The following is a 19,333-nucleotide window of genomic DNA, read 5'->3' as shown; positions in this document are numbered from 1 at the left end:
ACACCAACCACAAAATAGCTGTGCCAAAAATGCAGACAGATATTCAGCAAACTAGAAATAGCCTAACAAAATATTCAGGCTAGCCAGAAACCAGAAATACAAACACAATAAAAGACATTCCACTTTAGGTTAAGTAAGTTAATGAGAATACAGAGTACTAGAAAAAGAATTCCATTCACTGTTGATGGGTACCATAAACGACTTCAAAACTTTTGGCTTTGTGTTCTAGGTGTTCTACAATAAGGATGGCTTGCCTTTATTATTGGAAAAAATAAATGGCGCCACTCAGTAACCTATCTCTAACTGGTAGAAACTGAACAATTCAATATGGTACAAGCTGCTAGGCATTGTGACCCCATCTCCCATCCCATCCCCTGCTACCAAAGTGGAGCTCAGGTCAAGGACTGAGGTCAAGGTTATAGAAATTGCATTAACCTCTGTAGGTTCACTTGAAGCCACAATCTTCAACAACATCCATCATTATGATATTTAGATAAAAACAAAATGCAATTTATTCTTATCTAGTTGTATTTGCAAAAGTACTCACTCCTTGAGAAGGGTAAGATAAAGAACCAAGATGAGGGCCTCCCTGGTGGCGCAGTGGTTGGGAGTTCGCCTGCCGATGCAAGGAATACGGGTTCGTGCCCCGGTCCGGGAAGATCCCACATGCCACGGAGCGGCTGGGCCCGTGAGCCATGGCCGCTGAGCCTGCGCTCCGCAACGGGAGGGGCCACAGCGATGAGAGGCCCGCGTACCGCAAAAAAAAAAAAAGAACCAAGATGAGACAAAAGGAATTACTCTATACTGTCTCAGGAGCCCGCCACAGGCTGGTGCTTTTTCCACATGAAGGAAAAGAGTAGGGGCTGCAAAGCCTCAAAAGAAAGCATCCCTGTGACCTGAACCGAGGACAAAAGAAAAAAAACAAGATCCACAGCTGACCACAGTGTGGTTTCACAAGAAAATTACACTAGAATTCCTTCCATAAACTAAGGAGTGCCAAAGCGGACTGGAAGGATCCCCTCAGTGTACGCGAGTCCACCTCCAAGGACATTGGGAACTCTGCTCCCCACACCTTCCAGTGCACAGTAACAATGAAGGCCACACACGGGGTTCAGAGGCCAAACTGGGCAGCACATGTGTCTTATTCTGGCCTATGCAGACATTTTAAAAAATGTAAATTGCCACTTAAAAAGCAGATGATTTCATCCACCCAACTGTCGTGGGTGGAATAGTGGCCCCTAAAAGATATGTCCACACCCTAACCCCCAGAACTTGGGAGTGTGACCTGATTTGCAAAAGGGTTTTTGCAGATGTAGTTAATTTAAGGATCTAGCGATGGATCATCCTGGAGCATCCAGGTGGGTCCTAATTCCAGTTAAGTCCTTATTAGAGACTGAAGCCCGGAAGACACGGGGGGGGGGCGGGGGGGGGAGGAGGGGAAGACAAAGGTAGAGACTGGCGTGATAATGGCCACAAGCCCAGAACACGTGGAGCCACCAGAAGCTGGAAGAGGCAAGCAAGGACTCTCCCCTAGAGCCCTCAGAGGGAGTGAGCGTGGCCCTGCTTATACTCTGTTTTCAGACTCTAGCCTCCAAAACTGGGAGGGAACACATTTCTGTAGTTTTAAGTCACCCGGTTTGTAGTACTTTGTTACAACAGCCCTGGCCGACTAATATACCCACCAAAAGTCCTATTTTAACTCTGCTTAACAAACAAAAGCAAATGGAGTAGCAAAAATGGCAGTGAAGCAGTGATTTTTTTAATCTTCTCAACCTCCAAACACAGAGCAATTAGGATGGCACAACCAAACCTCACAGACAACATTTAGAACAAAACTAAATGACAGACCGCATCCCCAAACAGCACACCAGGAGTAGGCAGAGACAAGCAGCCCCGGCCCGGAGACCTGGTGAGGTACCAGCCAAGTGTGAGAGAAGTGAGCAGAGCGAAGGGACTGCAAACCACAAAAATACCAACAGGAGTTCACCCAAAAGGGAGGGGGCTCCTCCTTTCAGAAGGCAGCGAGCGCCCAGCAGGCTGCGGGGACCTGGGCAGGGTCAAAGAGGTGGGGGGAGCCACGCCCTGTGCCCAGCCAAAATAAACTGAGGCCCCTTCAGGAAAAAGCCCCGCGTCGGGAAGGGACCACTGGAGCAGCGTCCACACCACGGCCCCACCCGAGCACAAGCACCGCCCAGCATGAGCAGTGAGTGGCCTCCTGTCTCATTCGAGTCTCCCTCGTTCCCAGCAAAACTGTGCCTTTGGGAAACTCATTTGGCAAAGACTAATCTAGCTGGCTTTGCTATTCTGGAACTGGTTTCAGGAAATTAAAACGGGGAGGCCTGAATTATCTCCCCCAGAACTGTGGTTTTAAGACTGAATTCAGCCCCTGAAAAAAATTTCAATTTCAAACTTGATACAAAGAACCGACCTCGTTCCATTTGTGTTTGTCAACGAAGCCTGGTGGGGTGGGGCCACCGTGGAAGTGACTGAGCTGCGGGGCGGTGGAGACAAGTGCGCCCAGCAGTACTTGAATTGTGACTAGGAAAGCCACTATGCAATTATTCAATCCCTCCCTGGCCAGAACAGATGTTTTCTGTTTTGAAAGTGTATAAAACAAATCATCACTCCCGGTAAACGGCCTCAAGACCGGGTTCAGCTGGCACATCACAAAACAGGACACAAACTCCCCAGGCTGGTGAAGAGGGCTGTGCACGCAGGGTCACCCTGCAGATCACTGGCCAGGCTGTGCACCGAATGAGGGCCCTGGGGCTGAGCTGGAGCAAATTCTGTCCCCTGGGCAGGAAAAGGGGGTGTCTTTGATACACGCAAAGCCCTTGACGGCTGGCCAAGCCCAGCGTAGCGACCATCCCCTTTTTCTAAGTGGCACAATTAGCAGAAAGGCACTGAGTGGGCTAATGGAGGCCCTCCAGCCAGGTTTCAAACTGAAGGAAAACACATTACAAAAGAGATCCAGTTTAGTGTTCCCTTATTTCTATACTGTGGGCTTACCCCCCCAGTTCAGTAGAAATAGCCCGGGTCTGAATGATCCTTCTGGCTGTCGCCACCACCCAGTCCCTGTGGCCAGAGTGTGCCGGCCCTGCCAGGGACATGGGGACCATGCCGTTTTGCCCACTGTTCACCTCACTTCATATTCACCTTCCTCCTGACCTGGGGGCTCCCCAGTCACCCAAGCTGCTCCCAGCCCTTGGAGAGGACTCCAGAAAGCAGAGCTGGAGCTGAAACAACTACATAGCATCTCTTTTCCAGAACCAAGGTTTTAAGATGAAAACTGGAAACCAAAGAAATGAGATCCACTAGGCCTTAACAAGGTAGCTTCCTTGGTCATCTTGATCTCAAGTGCTCAATAAATGTTTTGTGGGTAAGTGAAAATGTCATCTAGCTAAATTAATCATCCTCATTCCTGTATCTCTGCAGAGCTTCTGGAACACCTAGACCAGTGGATTTCAATCCTAGCTGTGCATTATAACCACCTGGGAAGTTATAAAACTTCCGATGCCACATCTTAGACCAATTAAAGAAAAATCTGGGGGTGGAACCCAGGCAACACTTTTTTAAAGCTCCCTGGGAAATTCAATGTGCAGCCACGTGTGAGAACCACTGATCTAAACCACTAGATAAAAAAAGAAAAATAAACCCCCACTAACTCCAAGCTAACTACACTCCAGTCACCAAAAGGTTATAGAAAATATTCAACACAACAGGAGGCCTGAAAAAAGTCCAAACTCCCTGCTAGCTATAGCCACAGGTAACCCATGACAGGTCCCCAGAAAATGCTCTGCAATTAATTATCCAATTTTAACCTTTACGCCTGTCTAGTAAGGAGCACATAACATGACCAAACAAAATGTGCTTGCTCTATCAGGGTTCCTCAACTTCGGTTGAAAATACAGTGTAAATGACTTTCCTGTCCCTCACAGGACTTTTGATAATCCCAGCCATACCCACTAAATACAAGAAGAGCCCCCCTTTGTTAAAAAAAAAGACCCCACACCCCAATTTCCCAGGGGCAGAAGGGAGGCGGGTAATGCAATCCCTTGAGAACTACTACATGCTCTACACGTGAGCGAGCAAGAGCCTGGGGTCAGAGCACACCCAAATTTGGGAACACAAAACAGCGACGTCATAAGTGCCTATGAATCAGAAAATATGAAAATAGATTCAATGCTAAAAGAGATATAAGCACACCGCTTTCAAGTAGACATGGTAATCCAAACTAGGCTAATAAAATGTTACTTGGCACAAGTTCTTAGAAAACTCTGCCCAGGCAAGAATGATGTGCAACTAGTAAAGCACTCAGAGCCTTCCAAAGTGCTCAGAAACACAGAGACCCATCCCAGGGCAAATGTGTCCTTTGTCCAATGGGCAACTCAGTGTCCTCGTTTCCAGACCACTGCCCACTTTGTGTGTGTGTTTATTCAACAATAACTTAAGAAGAATCAACTTGGAGGTCTATTGGAGGTCTAGTCCAAATTAAATACACCACTATCAAAAGAAGACAAGGGAAGACAAGGTTTCATCTCCCTGCCTCACTTTGTCCCAGGGATCCATTTATAGGCCTCTCTTGGAGAATGAACCTCATTCCTCTGACCCTGGCCATCAGCTCCAGACGGCCGAATCCCAAATCTGCACATCCAGCTACAACCTGCCTCTCACCCAAATGCTCACCACACTGTCCCAATCTCAAGTCTGGTATAAAATCCAGACTTCCCCACTCCCTCCCACTAGTGGTTAATACCCCTGCCACTTAAGATCCCCCTTAACGGTCCCCTGAAGCTTCTCCCACAAGCCCCCCACCACAGCCTCTCTGCACCACTCAAACTCACTAGCCTCACAGACCTCATTTCATCCAACATAAAATGGAGGCACCACTTCACAGGGTTCCTATAAGGAAGTCAGCACCAATGTTCGAGCCCTCCGTCCCTCACAGTCAGGCACTGCCATTTGATCATTATCCATAAGGTGGGCAGTCCTGTGGACATAAGTAGATTAGCTGTACCCCCCAACCTTACAAGTAGAAAAGAGAGTCCTGCCCAATAAAAACCTATGACATCAGGTGCCCTGCTTCAGTTAGATTCCCTCTTCTTCAGCTTCAAGAGGCTAAAATACTGAAACCTCCTTAACTAAGTGAATTCCATTAGAGAGGCTGCCCTCAGGAAATAAGCAATTCTCACACTTCCAGAAAAACTCTTGGACTCTCCACCCCATGACCGTGACTTGTGCCTTTAAGTCTTTTCCAACTTCAAACACTTCAACTAAGAAAACTCTGGACATAAAGCATGAGGGCTTTAAGCTACACAATGCCAAGTCTCTGCCGCTGCAGGGTCATCACCCTGCACCAGCTGTGGGCCAGAGCCACACTAGTCCCCGCTCTGCAAAATTAGGTGGCTGCATTCCTCTCTGCTCTCTCACATTTAAGCAGCACCTGGCTTATAAAATTAGAAGATGAATTTCTATTCTTGCTAAACGTATCTTTATATGCGCTGGAAATGCCACACTTCACCATCAAGGACCACCACCCCCAATTTTACTGTCTCCTAGGTCTCTCTCTCCCACAAAGCTCGGGGAATTTAAGCTCCAACAGGTGGTTAATTATTCCCACGGTTGCACCATGCCCAAGTGGCGAGGCCCAAAACCCAGCCTCCTTCCATCCCACCTCCCACTCCCCAGACCCTGGAATTTCCAGAGCCCCCTGATGTGCCTCCTCCATGCACACTTTCCATTTACCATCCAGGTCAGACGGCCCACCCCTCCTCCCACCTCCCCCTCTCAGAGATCTGCACTCTCTCAGTGGGAAGATGGCCCGAAGCTGTTGGCAGATCCGTTTGCAGCTCCCTGCAAGGGGAAATATAAATGCAGGTATCCTTACCCCAAAACCCCAGACTCTCATGTCAGAGAACCTATGAGCCAGGCTTGGGTTGTGCAGTTTACCAGCTTTCTGGTCTTCTCGACAGACCCCTAAACCTAAAAGAGGAAGATAAGGAAAATGGACTCCAAATACAGTTTGAAATCATTCAAGTATCTGCTTTAAAAATCCTCTTAGATATTCTCATCTTCACAGTGGTGTGTTCACAGGACAGTATGCATTGGTCAAAACTCAGAACTGTACACTAGGGACTTTCCTGGTGGCGCAGTGGTTAAGAATCCGCCTGCCAGTGCAGGGGACACGGGTTTGAGCCCTGGCCCGGGAAGATCCCACATGCCGCGGAGCAACCAAGCCCGTGCGCCACAACTACTGAGTCTGCGCTCTAGAGCCCGAGAGCCACAACTACTGACCCCACTGCCACAACTACTAAGCCTGCGTTCTAGAGCCCACAAGCCACAACTACTGAAGCTCGCACACCTAGAGCCTATGCTCCGCAACAAGAAAAGCCACCGCAATGAGAATCCCGCGCACCGCCCCCGCTCGCTGCCCGCGCGCAACAACAAAGACCCAACACAGCCAAAAATTAAATAAATAAATAAATAAAAATGTAAAAAAAAGAAAAAAAACGTACAACCAGCATCCTACTTAATGGTAATAGACTGAATGCTAGCAGTAAGGAGGCAAGGATGTCTCAATAAGGCCTAGAGGTCAAGATGTGCCCAAGGTTACACATTTAAGGCTTGTAAGTGGTAGAGCTAAGAGCTAGGATCCAAACTCAAGCAGCCGGACTCCAAAGATCCAGTGCTTTTAATCATGACACTGTGTTGCCCCCCGCTTAGCTAAATATGGAACAATAAGCCATTTGTCCCAGACACCAAAACATCAACAGGTTATCTACTTGTGATAAGGTGAGAGATCTGGGTTTCCCCCTTTCTACTTCCTTACACTCTGCAGGTAGTCTAAAATGAGCACATAACTTAAACAAAAATATGTAAAAAGACAAATGCATAAACCATTATTTGAACAGCTTCTGGAGTTTCTTCAAGCAAAGCCATATCCTTCATTAAAAGAAAAAAAATATGCATGGGAACTCTTAACAAACAAAAAACATTCACAAAAATGCCTTTTTTTTTTTTAAAGCCCTATCATATTCCAAAGGGAATAAACTGATAGTGAGCTCTTTTTCTCTCCAACCTAGACAGACCCCACTTAGGGACACTTGAACCGACAGGCCCATGATCCCCTTCCTCACAACCCCAGACCAACTGGGCCACTTAGCTGCAGCATTAAACAGTTCAAAAGTTCAGTGTTAAACCATTTATAAAACCTACACCACTACTGTTTCCCCAAGTGTGATCTATGGCACCGGTTCTAAGAAAAAGGGTCCCATAAATAAGTCATAGGATGTAATGTACAGCATGGTGACTATAGTTAATACCGTACTGCATATGTGAAAGTTACTAAGAGTAGGTGTTAAAAGTTCTCATCACAGGAAAAAATAATTTTCAACCTATGTATGGCGACAGATGTTAACTAGACTTATTGTGATCATTTCACAACATATACAAGTATCGAATTACGATATTGTAATTAGTTGTAACCTGCAACTAATACAATGTTATGTGTCAGTAACACCTCAGTAAAAAAAAGAGAAAGGACCCCATGTTGAACCCAGTTTGAGAAATCTTCTAATATTTTCTAGAAATTCAGAATGCCCATTATCGTATCAGTCTTGCTTGACCACTGTGATCTGAAGTCCTTCAGAAGAGACAATTTGGTGATAAATTTAACAGTATCCTAGAAATTGCTCAGGATTCTCACAGGAGAAATTTCCATTCCAGGGAAAACAGTCATGCAACACAAACCCATGGAAGCGTTATCTTAAAAATCAAAATGTCTTCATAGGGCTTCCCTGGTGGCGCAGTGGTTGAGAGTCCGCCTGCCGATGCAGGGGACACGGGTTCGTGCCCCGGGCCGCGAAGATCCCACAAGCCGCGGAGCGGCTGGGCCCGTGAGCCATGGCCGCTGAGCCTGCGCGTCCGGAGCGCAGGCTCCGCAACGGGAGAGGCCACAACAGTGAGAGGCCCGCGTACCGCAAAAACAAACAAAGAAAAATGTCTTCATAAAATTCTGCTTTAGTAACTTAGAGAGGTCCTTTAAGTAAAGTAGACCAACCTTCAAATCACATGCCAGCCCTTTATTTGCTGCCTCTTCTTTTGCCAGCAGAACTTGCCTTATCTTTCAGGAAGCGAAACTCACACCTCTTTATAACAGATCATCTTTACCCACTGGCACAATTTCAAAGTACTCAGCGCTAAGTACTGCAATTAGTGTTAAGTGTTTTATGTATCATTTGACGCTCTTCCAAACATTTCATTGGACATCCCACCCAACAACACAGTGTGTGGGATACTGGTATCACTGGTGCCTTCACGCAAAGGGCGAAATTAAGGTACATGGGAAACTACCCAGAGGGTCAAGTCAGTTCAGGAACCCAGAACATGCTCCTGGCTCTTACCAGCTCCTTTTGACTTTGCCGCTTAGCCCATGAATGCCTTTGATCACAAGTGCGGCCACTAGCTCAGGGGCTCATTCCAGAACACAGGTGACATCATCAGTTTAACGAACTGCAGGCCCACCACAACTTTGGGCTCCAGAGTTGCCTTTTTCCTGGGGTCTGGAAAAATGCCCAGTCGTAAGGGTTTAAAAGAGCATTTGTGCAATGGTTTACATACTTGGCTGGCAGAATTCAGCTGAGGAGGTTTCCTGACTTTTCAAAAGAACTGAGCCTGTAATTAAACTACCATGAAATGGTGGTTGGAGCCGCAGCACACACCAGCAGGCTTAGGTTACAACTGCAGTGAAATGGTGGATTAAAACGCGCAGAGCATGCGTGACTCCAAAAACTAAACTCAATAATAGCTTTCTTGAACACGTTTTTAAACAGAGGCCCAACCACAATCCAGTAACTTTCGAGCTAATCCTTACGTGCCAAGGGTTAGTATAACCACGGTGGTCTCAATTCAAATTATAAAGCCCGTAATTCCAAATCTTACCCGGGGTCCCAAGTCCAACACCAAAAGCTCTAACTTTTCAAAGCTATGAGAGACCACAGCACTTCAGTCTACCTCCCAAGAAGGTAGGGAAGGCCTTTGAATGCAGATTCAAATACGGCCAACTTCATTATACAATTAAGAGGATACAAAGAATCCAGGACTTTCCTGGTCGTCCAGTGGTTAAGGCTCAGTGCTTCCACTGCAGGGGGCACAGGTTCGATTCCCTGGTGGGGGAACTAAGATCCCACATGCCGGGCAGGGAGGCCAAAAAAAAAAAAAAAAAAAAAGACGATACAAAGATTCCAAATTGGTAACTCCTCCACTGCAAGACAAAACTGGCTTTCCCCCACAAAAACAAAACAGACAAAAAAACCACAAGACAAATCATCCACCAGTTGCTTATTAAATTGGAAAACACTTTTTGAGAAACATCACCTGCAGAGCTTCAGATTACTTGAAAAAATACCTCACTTGTTAGCTGGGGTGATTGTTCCTAAATGCCTGGATTATGGAATCAATTTCTTAAACAGCTGTTATCCCTTCCAAAGCATTTAAAACAATAGAGAACTACCAAGTAGGAACTAGATGAGGTTTTTTGATATAAAGCACAAACTAATTTTACCATATATCACCTCTACAGGTTTAAAGACATAGGTATAACTGCGGAACTATACTCTAAAAAAACATTAAGGTTTACACAATTTTTTAATGGCAAGCTCACAAAATGAATTCCCAACAATGTGCAATTATTCAGCCTGGGGTCAAATAGAGCATGATCAGTGCAATTAAGAATCTTGCAGAGTTGGGGAAAAGGGAGTTTTTTTTTTAAATCCCAACAAAGCAAAGGAGCATGCCAAATGTAGGCAGACTCTAACAAGGGACCTCCCCCCCAAGCAGTCCAGAAAACATTTTCAAAGACAATTAAGGTATGAGAGAATACCTACGTCACACAAAAAAATACCTTCCCCAGAGCTGTTAGAAAATTCTGAGTCCAGGTTCTACTTGGAAGCACAAGAAGTGTGAGACTCAAGCGTGTGTTGGGTGAGGATGGAGAATCGGGTAGAAATGGACCTTCATGGACCTTGGAAGTGCTGATAAGGAGTTTCAACTCCATCTGTAGAGTAATGAGGACTCACAGGAGGGCTTTTAAATGGGAAAAGGGACAGGGATCTGGTGCGTTTCTGTTGACTGAGCCCTTCCCAAACAAGGGAGGGAGACAAGTAAGGAGACTGTGGCCAAGGACTGTAGCCAGGAAAAAGGTGAGCAAGGAATCTGAGAGGGTAGCAGGTAGAATCCATAGGACTTACTGACGTGGATGGGTGCCTCGAAGGTTTCTGATACACGGGGTTTTTTTGTTTTTAATGAGGATCCTATTATAGTGGTTCTCATATAATCAGCATCAGCATTGCTGGGAGGAAAGCTGGTTAAAAATGTAAATTCCCGGTACTACCCTCCCCTCAAAGACTGTGATTCACGTCAGTCTAGAGTGCGGCCCACGCATGCATTTTCCCATTCATCAGCTGCCCAAAGTTTCATCGTTAAAGCGGGTGTGGATGTTCTCTATCACAGTGGTGGATAAAGTGTGATGGGACAATGATAATGCTGAGGGGGTAGGGAGAAAGCTTTTTCTACTCTTGAACAAAAGAACAAAAAAGCTAGATGCAATCAAAACTGGTTTAGGTTTTATGCTTATAGTTATAGCTATTTAAAATACACGAAGATGGGCTTCCCCGGTGGCTCAGCGGTTGGGAATCCGCCTGCCAATGCAGGGGACACGGGTTCAAACCCTGGTTCAGGAAGATCCCACATGCCGCGGAGCAGCTGGGCCCGTGCGCCACAACTACTGAGCCTGTGCTCTAGAGCCCGCGAGCCACAACTACTGAGCCCACGAGCCACAACTACTGAAGCCGGCACGCCTGGAGCCCATGCTCCACAGCAAAATAGGCCACCGCAATGAGAGGCCTGCGCACCTCAACGAAGAGTGACCCCTGCTCGCCACAGCTGGAAAGGGCCCGCGCGCAGCAACGAAGACCTAACACAGCCAAAATAAATAAATAAAATAAATTTAAAATACATGAAGACAGTGGGAGGGAGACAGAAGAGGGAGGGGATATGGGGATATATGTATACGTATAGCTGATTCATTTTGTTATACAGCAGAAACTAACAACATTGTAAAGCAATTACACTCCAATAAAGATGTTAAATTAATTAATTAAGTAAGTACATGAAGATGATCTGATTTTGCCAGAAAGGAGCTCAATAAGTACATGGAAGAGCGGGAGCTTGGGGGAGAGGGTCCAAGATGGTTCAGGAAATGGGGGGTGGGGGGGTCACCTGAAGCCACAGGCTTTGCTCGGTAGGAAGTGCTAACTGACCCCAGTGCAAACCTCAGGGGAAGGTAAGGCCCATCCTCCTTCCCTGCACCAGGGAAATTTTGCTGATGATTTGTCATCCAGATCACTGCAACAACCTGGTTAGAACTTACACCGGGGATTCTCTACCCCAGCACCACAGGTATGTTGGCTTGTCAATGCTGTGCACTGTAGGATGTTTAAAATCACCCCTGGCCTACTAGATGCTGGTAGCACCTCCCAAGGTGAAGAAACAAAAAAAGTCTCCATATAGTGATAAATTGGGGGGGGGGGGCGGGACACGCAGCCATTGCCTTAACTTAGAGGCTTCGGGGTTGTGGAATTAACAAAGGACTTGGAATCAAATAGACAGGGTTTTGAATCACAGGTAGCCCACTTAAAAGGAGAAAAACTTCAATGGGCCTATTTACTCATCTTTAAAACGGGGATAAAACCCACATAGGGCTGTTGTGAAGATTACATAAAATAATGTGTTACGCACTTAGGGCAATGCCTAGCCCAGGAGGCAATTAGTAAACATTGGCTTTTTTGTTTTCATAAAGATGTTTTGAAGAAGCGGGGACATTTGCTTACAGTTTTGGCCTGAGTGGAAACCTCCTCCCAAAAGGAACAATATAGAGAAATGACAGTACCAGTTCTCTCTCCAGCTCCTGGGGGGCCTGAACCTGGGGACTGTGGACTCCCAAGGGCCAGGGGACACAATTCAGGGGCTCTGTGAACATGGATGGCAAAAAGTATACATCTTTATTTTCACTAATTGAAACTCAGCATTTTTTTCAATTATGCTTGTAAAACCACACATTATCAACTACCTGGCCACTGTCACAACAGAAGCACAGCTTTTCCTGATCAAATGACTGCTGAAATACTGACTTCCTCGACTCGACTCCGAAATTACGGAAATTTGGAAATTATGAGGTCTACAGCTAGGCTGTATTTTGTGTTATGAAAGAAGCACATATTATTATTTACTATGTCACATATTAGGGGTTTTATTTTGAGAATGTTATTTTAAATAAATGGGTTATTTTATGCATTTAAAATTCTTATTCTGAGAAGCACTCCACAGGCTTCCCCAATGAAGGCCAAAGGCACACAACTTAAGAACCCCTACCCTCAACATTTTTTGGCTAAGCCCATAATTCCCAAGCAGGCTTATGGTTTTTTGTTGTTTTGTTTTGGGTTTTTTTTTTTTTTGGCCGTGCTGCGTACTTGTGGGACCTCAGTTCCCCAACCAGGGACTGAACCTGGGCCATGGCAGTGAAAGCCCAGAATCCTAACCACTAGGCCACCAGGGAACTCCCGTGTCCTTAACTTACTAAATAAATTTCTGTTATAAAACTAATTTGCTAATTTGAATGACACAAGTCACTGTTTCCCTACATAAACTATAAATCAGTGATCCAAAGGACAGACACAACAGCATCAGTCACATTTCCTCACTCAGGACCCATCCTCTTAATTCTAAAGGTAAATGTGTGCCTTGTTTTCCCCCAGTGGACTTGAACTAGCTTTCCACCTTTACCATAACATCAGCCAGGTCCATTTAACCAGTACTTCTCAAACATCTATGATGTATCAGAACTGTGTCCAGGATAAAAACTCTGGAGGTCACCCTTCAAAGACACTCCCAGCCCGGGGAAGAAATGGACATGGAAAGGAAGACTGCAACCCTACCCTTCCAGGGCGGGCAGAGGTCGTGCGTACCTCACTCCGTCTACGCAGAACACTCGCTGGCTGCCTAGCATAAACAAACCACGTGTCCTCCACCTGCCCAGAGATGCTTAAGCTATACTAATGTGGGACATGTTTATTCTTGTTAGCCTCAGGCTGAGAAGTCACAAAGTGTTTTCTGGGTTCAAGAGTCTTCACAGTCCAATACTTCACTTATGAGAGGATCAAAGGTGAGATTTTTTTTCAGCAGTAATTAAAATTTCCTGAATTACCTCATCAGCCAGAACTAAACAGGCACCGCCAGGCCCAACCTATAATTGCCCTCAGTGGCCCAGTGGCTGCTGGGTACTAGCTGGCTTGCACTGGTAACCAAGTTATACAGAACCGTAACATAACATAACTAAGTAGTTCAAGTTTAATTCCATTAAAATCACATTGTGGAACTGGAGCATGAGGAAGGATTACTGACAAATGAGAAAAAGAACATGATTCCAGGCTCCACAGGCATTTGACTCACCCTTGAGTCACATCCAATACTCACATGCCAAGAGTAATGCCTTTTGACTCATTACTATCAATTAAAATAAATGTTTTTGAAGACCTCACAGGTGGTAGACTTCTCACCAAGTGCCCCTTAATGAAAACCAAAAACAGATCCTAGTTTAGCCAGATCCCCTTATTCTACAAGGGTGGATACCTACAGACAGCAAGGGCGACATGCCTCCCCCCAAACTCAAGTGATGGGGGGATATAATAAGAATCAGGGTCCTCTTACTCCCAAAACAGTTCTGTAGGGACTCAAGATCTAATACAGATGCATACATACATGTCCCCTTAGGATCTCTTTCTAGAATGTTCACCTTGTCATCAAAACTTTCTCATCTTTGAAAACAAAAACCAAAAAACTTTCTCATCTTGAAGATCAACAATCTGGGAATTAAGAGTAACTGGCCAGGGCTTCCCTGGTGGCGCAGTGGTTGAGAGTCCGCCTGCCGATGCAGGGGACACGGGTTCGTGCCCCGGGCCGGGAAGATCCCACATGCCACGGAGCGGCTGGGCCCGTGAGCCATGGCCGCTGAGCCGGCACGTCCGGAGCCTGTGCTCCGCAACGGGAGAGGCCACAACAGTGAGAGGCCCGCGTACCGCAAAAAAAAAAAAAAAAAAAAAAAAAAAAAGTGTAACTGGCGGGCTTCCGTGGTGGCGCAGTAGTTGAGAGTCCGCCTGCCGATGCAGGGGACACGGGTTCGTGACCCGGTCCGGGAGGATCCCACATGCCACGGAGCCGCTGGGCCCGCGCGTCCGGAGCCTGTGCTCCGCAACGGGAGAGGCCACAACAGTGAGAGGCCCGCGTACCGCAAAAAAAAAAAAAAAAAAAGGGCTTCCCTGGTGGTGCAGTGGTTAAGAATCCGCCTGCCAATGCAGGGGACAAGGGTTCGAGCCTTGGTCCGGGAAGATCCCACATGCTGCAGAGCAACAGAGCCGGTGCTCCGCAACACGAGAAGCCACCGCAATGAGAAGCCCGCGCACCGCAACTAGAGAAAGCCTGCTCGCAGCAATGAACACCCAACACAGCCAAAAATAAAATAAATAAATTTATTTAAAAAAAAAAAAGAATCCGCCTGCCAATGCAGGGGACATGCGTTCGATCCCTGGTCCGGGAGGATCCCATATGCCACCGTGCGCCACAACTACTGAAGCCCGAGCGCCTAGAGCCCGTGCTCCGCAACAAGAGAAGCCACCGCAATGAGAAGCACGCGCACCTCAACGAAGAGTAGCCCCCGCTCACCGCAACTAGAGAAAGCCTGCGCGCAGCAACGAAGACCCAACGCAGACAACAACAAAAAAAGAGTAACTGACTGGGAATTCTCAATTATTTTTTACTTTCTCTTCACACGACTAAATTATTTAGATGCCACTTCCACACCTCGGCAACTTCGAACCCGCCAGCTTCTCCTGCTCCCTTCCAAACTGCACGTCCATGGTTCTCTCTCCCTCTCTAGCCGGTGCCTGCCCAAAATGTTCTAGTTCTCTCACTTTTTCTTCATACAATTAAGGGAAGGTTTTCCCCGCTTCTACAACAGAACACAGAAGTCCATTGGGAGCAATCATTTCAACAGACAACACTTGAATTTAGCTGAAAGCTATTTAAGGCTTCAGGCAAGGACACTCAGGCTGAGGGAAGGGCAGGAATCTTCCGGCCTCATCGTTACGCTCCTTAGAGCCTGGAAAACCCACACTCAATAAGCACAGGTGAGCGCTCACACAAGACTGCCACCAGAAACTCAACTCAGCAGCTGAGTGGCTTTGAACCACTATTTCTCCCTCAAGCCTCACCCTCCCAGTGAAACTGGCAGGCTAATTACTCAAGAAAACCTTTTACAGCTCCAATCACCATTTCATCTCCTGATTCTCCCCAGCCGCCTCCCTTCCCTCCAGCCTCACCTAAGAAAGGAGGGAACTAAGAAATGCTTTTTCTCCTAGTCACTTCCCCACCACCCAAATACGCTGATATTACTTCACAACCTTGTACCGTTTTCCAGCAACTCCATTAACATTAAAAGCCCTGGGGGATGGGGGTGCCCAACGACGTGCGCCCTATCCTTCCCCCTTTTTACCACAGGGAAGAAGCAGCTCAGACAGGTTGAGAAATAAAGCCAAAGTCACAAGCAGAGCCAATCAACACAGGACACAAAACTACTAGGTCTTGTCCAAATCCCTAAGGTCTTTTTTTTTTCCCCTCATCTTATGCCTTCGGAAATCTTTTAAACTGGGAGAGAAAATGCAAAGTGAGTACTCAGAAGTTTAAAAAAAGGGGCAGGGGAGAAAGAAAGTGTGAAAGTAATGTTTTCAATGGTAACAGAAAAGGTGGCTCCAGCCAATTGGAGGAAGACAGTGAAAAAGCAAGACTTGTGTGAGACGCTCCAAGTGGGACAAACCGGAAGCGCAGATTCAAGTCTGCGGCACTCACAGGTTTAAAAGCCACCAGAGGGACTTCCCTGGCGGTCCAGGGGTTAAGACTCCGCACTCCCAATGCAGGGGGCACGGGTTCGATCCCTGGTCGGGAAACTAAGATCCCGCATGCAGCTGGGCCCGGCAAAAAAAAAAAAAAAAAAACCCACCAGAAGAAAGACCAGCAGTCCTACCCCTCCCCCCTCCCCCCCTCTTAGACGCACCCAGGAAAAAAGAATACAAAATACCCTTCCTCTCCACAATTTCTGCAGTCGGTCCGGACTTTCCCAGCCCTCTGTTCTGGCCGGCTCGCAGTCTTCCGAGCCTCCCCGATTCGGAGACTTATAGCTCCCGCGCTGGGACTTCACCCCCCACCCCCCCAATAATAATATAATCATCGTTTCCTTTTCCCGTGCCCCGTCCCTTTCCGGGGGATCTGTCTCCTACGCAGTCGGCTGAGAATTCTGCGAGTGCGGCGCGGTCCTGCCCCAGCCCCGGCTCGCACGAGGAGAGCCCCCACCCCCGGGGGAATTTACCCGCCTCGGGGAACGGGGAAAGGTCCCGCGGGCGGGCCCCTCACAGGCCCCCCGCCCCAGGGGGGGCCGCGGCCACCCGGACTCTTCCTCCCGCGCCCAAGGCGCGAGGGGACCCCCGGCGGGGGCGGCCGAGCCCGCGAAGGGCGCGGGTGGGCGACACGGGCCCCGGAGGGCGGCCCGGTCGGGGTCGAGGAAGGAGCCGGCGCGGCCCCCCCGGGCCCCTCGCTGCCGCCGGGACGGAGCGCGGCGGGAGCAGGAGCGCGGCCTCCACGCGGGCGCCGGTGCAAGCGACAGGCCGGGAGACGACAGCGCCGGGGCTGGGGCCGCGCCGCCGTCCGCATTGTTCGGCCCGCGGCGCGCGCCCCGCCCGGCCCCGCCGGCCCCAGCCCGCCCGGCGGCGGGAGCGACGGGGCAGGTGGCGGGCGCGCGCCCTCACCTTTGGCGCCGAGCATGAAGTCAAGGGTGCTGTGCCGTGCTGCTGCCATAGTGAGGCGAGGCCCTGGGCCATGCCTGGGGGAGGCGGCCGGGGAGACTGGGGGGCCGCGCGGCGTGTCAGGCTGCGGCCGGCGGGGAGTGCGCCGCGCCGGGGAGGCTGAGGGTAGGAGGTAGGAGGGACCGCGGGGAGCCACCCGGGGCGCGGGGGCGGGGTCGGGCCCGCCTCCGGGAGGGAGGAAGCGAGGACGCCCGCAGCCCCGAACTCCGAGCGCAGGGTGTGAGGCCGCGCTAAGGCAACGGTGGAAACGTGGGCGCCGTGCTCCCCGGCGTGCGTCACCAATGGCCGCGCCCCGCGCCGAAGATCTGGCGGGCGCTCCCGCCATCCGTTAGGTCACCTTAGGTTTAAACCACGCAGCACGACTTCCGGGGGGCCCACCCTCTGCACTTCCCCCAGGCCGGCCCCCCGAGCCCAGGCCCCTCTGATTTCCTGGCCAAGCCAAGAAAATAAAATGCTGGGATCCACCCTGGAGTCTAAAAGTACTGCCGCCTTTTCCTTAACTCTTCAAATGCTACAATTTAATCTATTAGCATTGTCATTTACATTATCTGTAGCCAGGGCCGGCTCTGCGTTTCGGCACAGAACAGAAAGCCCCTGGGTATTCAAGTTAGTTGCCTACGTTTTTGCGAAAAATGGGAATGGGGAAGAAGCAAGTGAGAGGAAAACGTTGTTAATGTTGACTTGAGAAATTACAGCTTCTAGAGTTGCTCGTCCACCACTGATGTCTACATTCGTGGCAGTGAACCTTTTCGCTGTGAGCTTGTCTTTGACTTCGGGGTTGTAGCTAGTGATCAACAAGATGCGACAAAGGAGAGAACATCAGTGTCTGGCCACTAAAGCCCTCTTTATGACACTGACAGTATCACTGGGCAAATGCCTCCATCACATCCCATCAGTCCTCTGTGCCTCTCTAGGCGTTCCCAGGCTCCTCAGGAATTGCTGTAATGGCTGGACAAAGTCTAGATCAGTGAACTCTTGTACCTCCACAAGCGCAGGAGGAACCTAGATATTAAGCTTAATCTCTCCTGCAAACAGTCCCTAGTGGCTGTTTTGCTGAGTCCTTCACCTTTCCACAGGAACTGGGCAGTGTCTTCACAAGTGTCCTTTAACAGACCATCCTGTTAAGAACCCGGGCCCCTTTTCAGCCCCCACATTAATTTTCTCCAGCCCAGGCCACCTGTTTGTTGCCCTGCATGTTTTCCTTTCTTCTGTGGATCCCAGGGTCCTCAATTTCCATAGCTCTTCTGCTATCTCAGCCTTCAGTCTCTATTCTTCAGACTGCAGCTCTTGCTTGCTTCCTGGGATGCTCTCCAGTTCTGGACATTCCTCCGGAGTCAGGTCCCCGGGAACCCAGTTGTCCTTGTCTGCCACATTGCAGGGGCAGCAAGGCTCCACAGGCCTCCTCAGGCTCAGAACAGCCCTGTACTTGCTTTAACATTCTGCTCTCGCTGTCTTGAAATTGTGAATGATTTTTGAACAAGGGGCTCCGTGTTTTCATTTTGTACTGGGCCTGCAAATTATGTAGCCGGTCCTGCTCAGCAGCTTGTGTCCTCCAGGGCAGGTGGCAGTGGCCAGCCATAGTGCCCCACCTTGCTTCTGCAGGTGCAAAATAGATGGAGATAAAAGTCCCTGAGATACTCTGCTATTAACTAATCAGAAAGCCACAACAAAACCCTAACGCTTCATAATGTTAGCATAGCATCAGAGATAAATGGGCCTTGAAATGGAGCCGGCATTGTTGGGTAATTTTAAGCATGTTCACAGTGCCTGTATTACCTACCAATGACACAATCCTGGCGAGACTGTTACAGGTAGGACATGGACAGGTATCAAGGGCTTGAGGCCTTTTTAAATACCTCCAACTGGGCTGTGAGTATCTATTTGGATTCTGGAATGTGTTCTCTTTGCCTGGGTTTTATCATCTAGGCCCCTGGCTTCAAGGCCTGTTAGAGGATGAATAATCACTTTGTTTGTGGAAACTGCTCGTGTTAGAGTTGAACAGTATCCTGTGCAACTGTTATCACATTAGAGAATTCAGCAACTTATTCTGCAATAAAAAAGCAGGAGAGACTTACCCAATGCCAGCCTGCATTTCCTCATCAACAAAATCTTGGCAATGGTGAAAATGTAGATATCATGGATTAATGTCTTCTTGCCTGCCCTCGTCTGCTCTTGGCCCAGAGGAGGCCTGAGACAGAGAAAAGCACTACCTGGCATCCAGCAGGAGCTGGCCAGGTGCCCTCCTGTTGAACATAAACAATTCCCCAGAACCCTGACGTCAGACAAGGCCACTCTGTGACCAGGATGGGACGGAACAAAAACAAGACCACTCCGTAATCATGTCAAAACACGGACCACGGCTTCCC

General features: G+C 48.5%; 1 protein-coding gene across 2 annotated transcripts in view; it reads right to left on the bottom strand.

The window, feature by feature from the left end:
• SMS (spermine synthase) overlaps positions 1–17,187 on the bottom strand; it is a 53,334-nt gene extending 36,147 nt beyond the window's left edge. The window contains exon 1 of one of the 2 annotated variants that reach the window (XM_082610716.1): positions 16,911–17,187. In XM_082610716.1, the coding sequence (XP_082466842.1) occupies positions 16,911–16,959 (49 nt within the window). In that variant the 5' untranslated portion in view covers positions 16,960–17,187. Of the gene's footprint in view, positions 1–547; positions 739–16,910 lie in introns of those variants that run through there. The other variant, XM_082610715.1, reaches the window with a different exon arrangement.
• Between the last annotated feature and the right edge of the window lie 2,146 nt (positions 17,188–19,333).

This window comes from Mesoplodon mirus, assembly GCF_964341445.2.
Source record: "Mesoplodon mirus genome assembly, chromosome: X".
Taxonomy (NCBI): domain Eukaryota; kingdom Metazoa; phylum Chordata; class Mammalia; order Artiodactyla; family Ziphiidae; genus Mesoplodon; species Mesoplodon mirus.
This window is presented reverse-complemented; position numbering and strand designations above follow the sequence as displayed.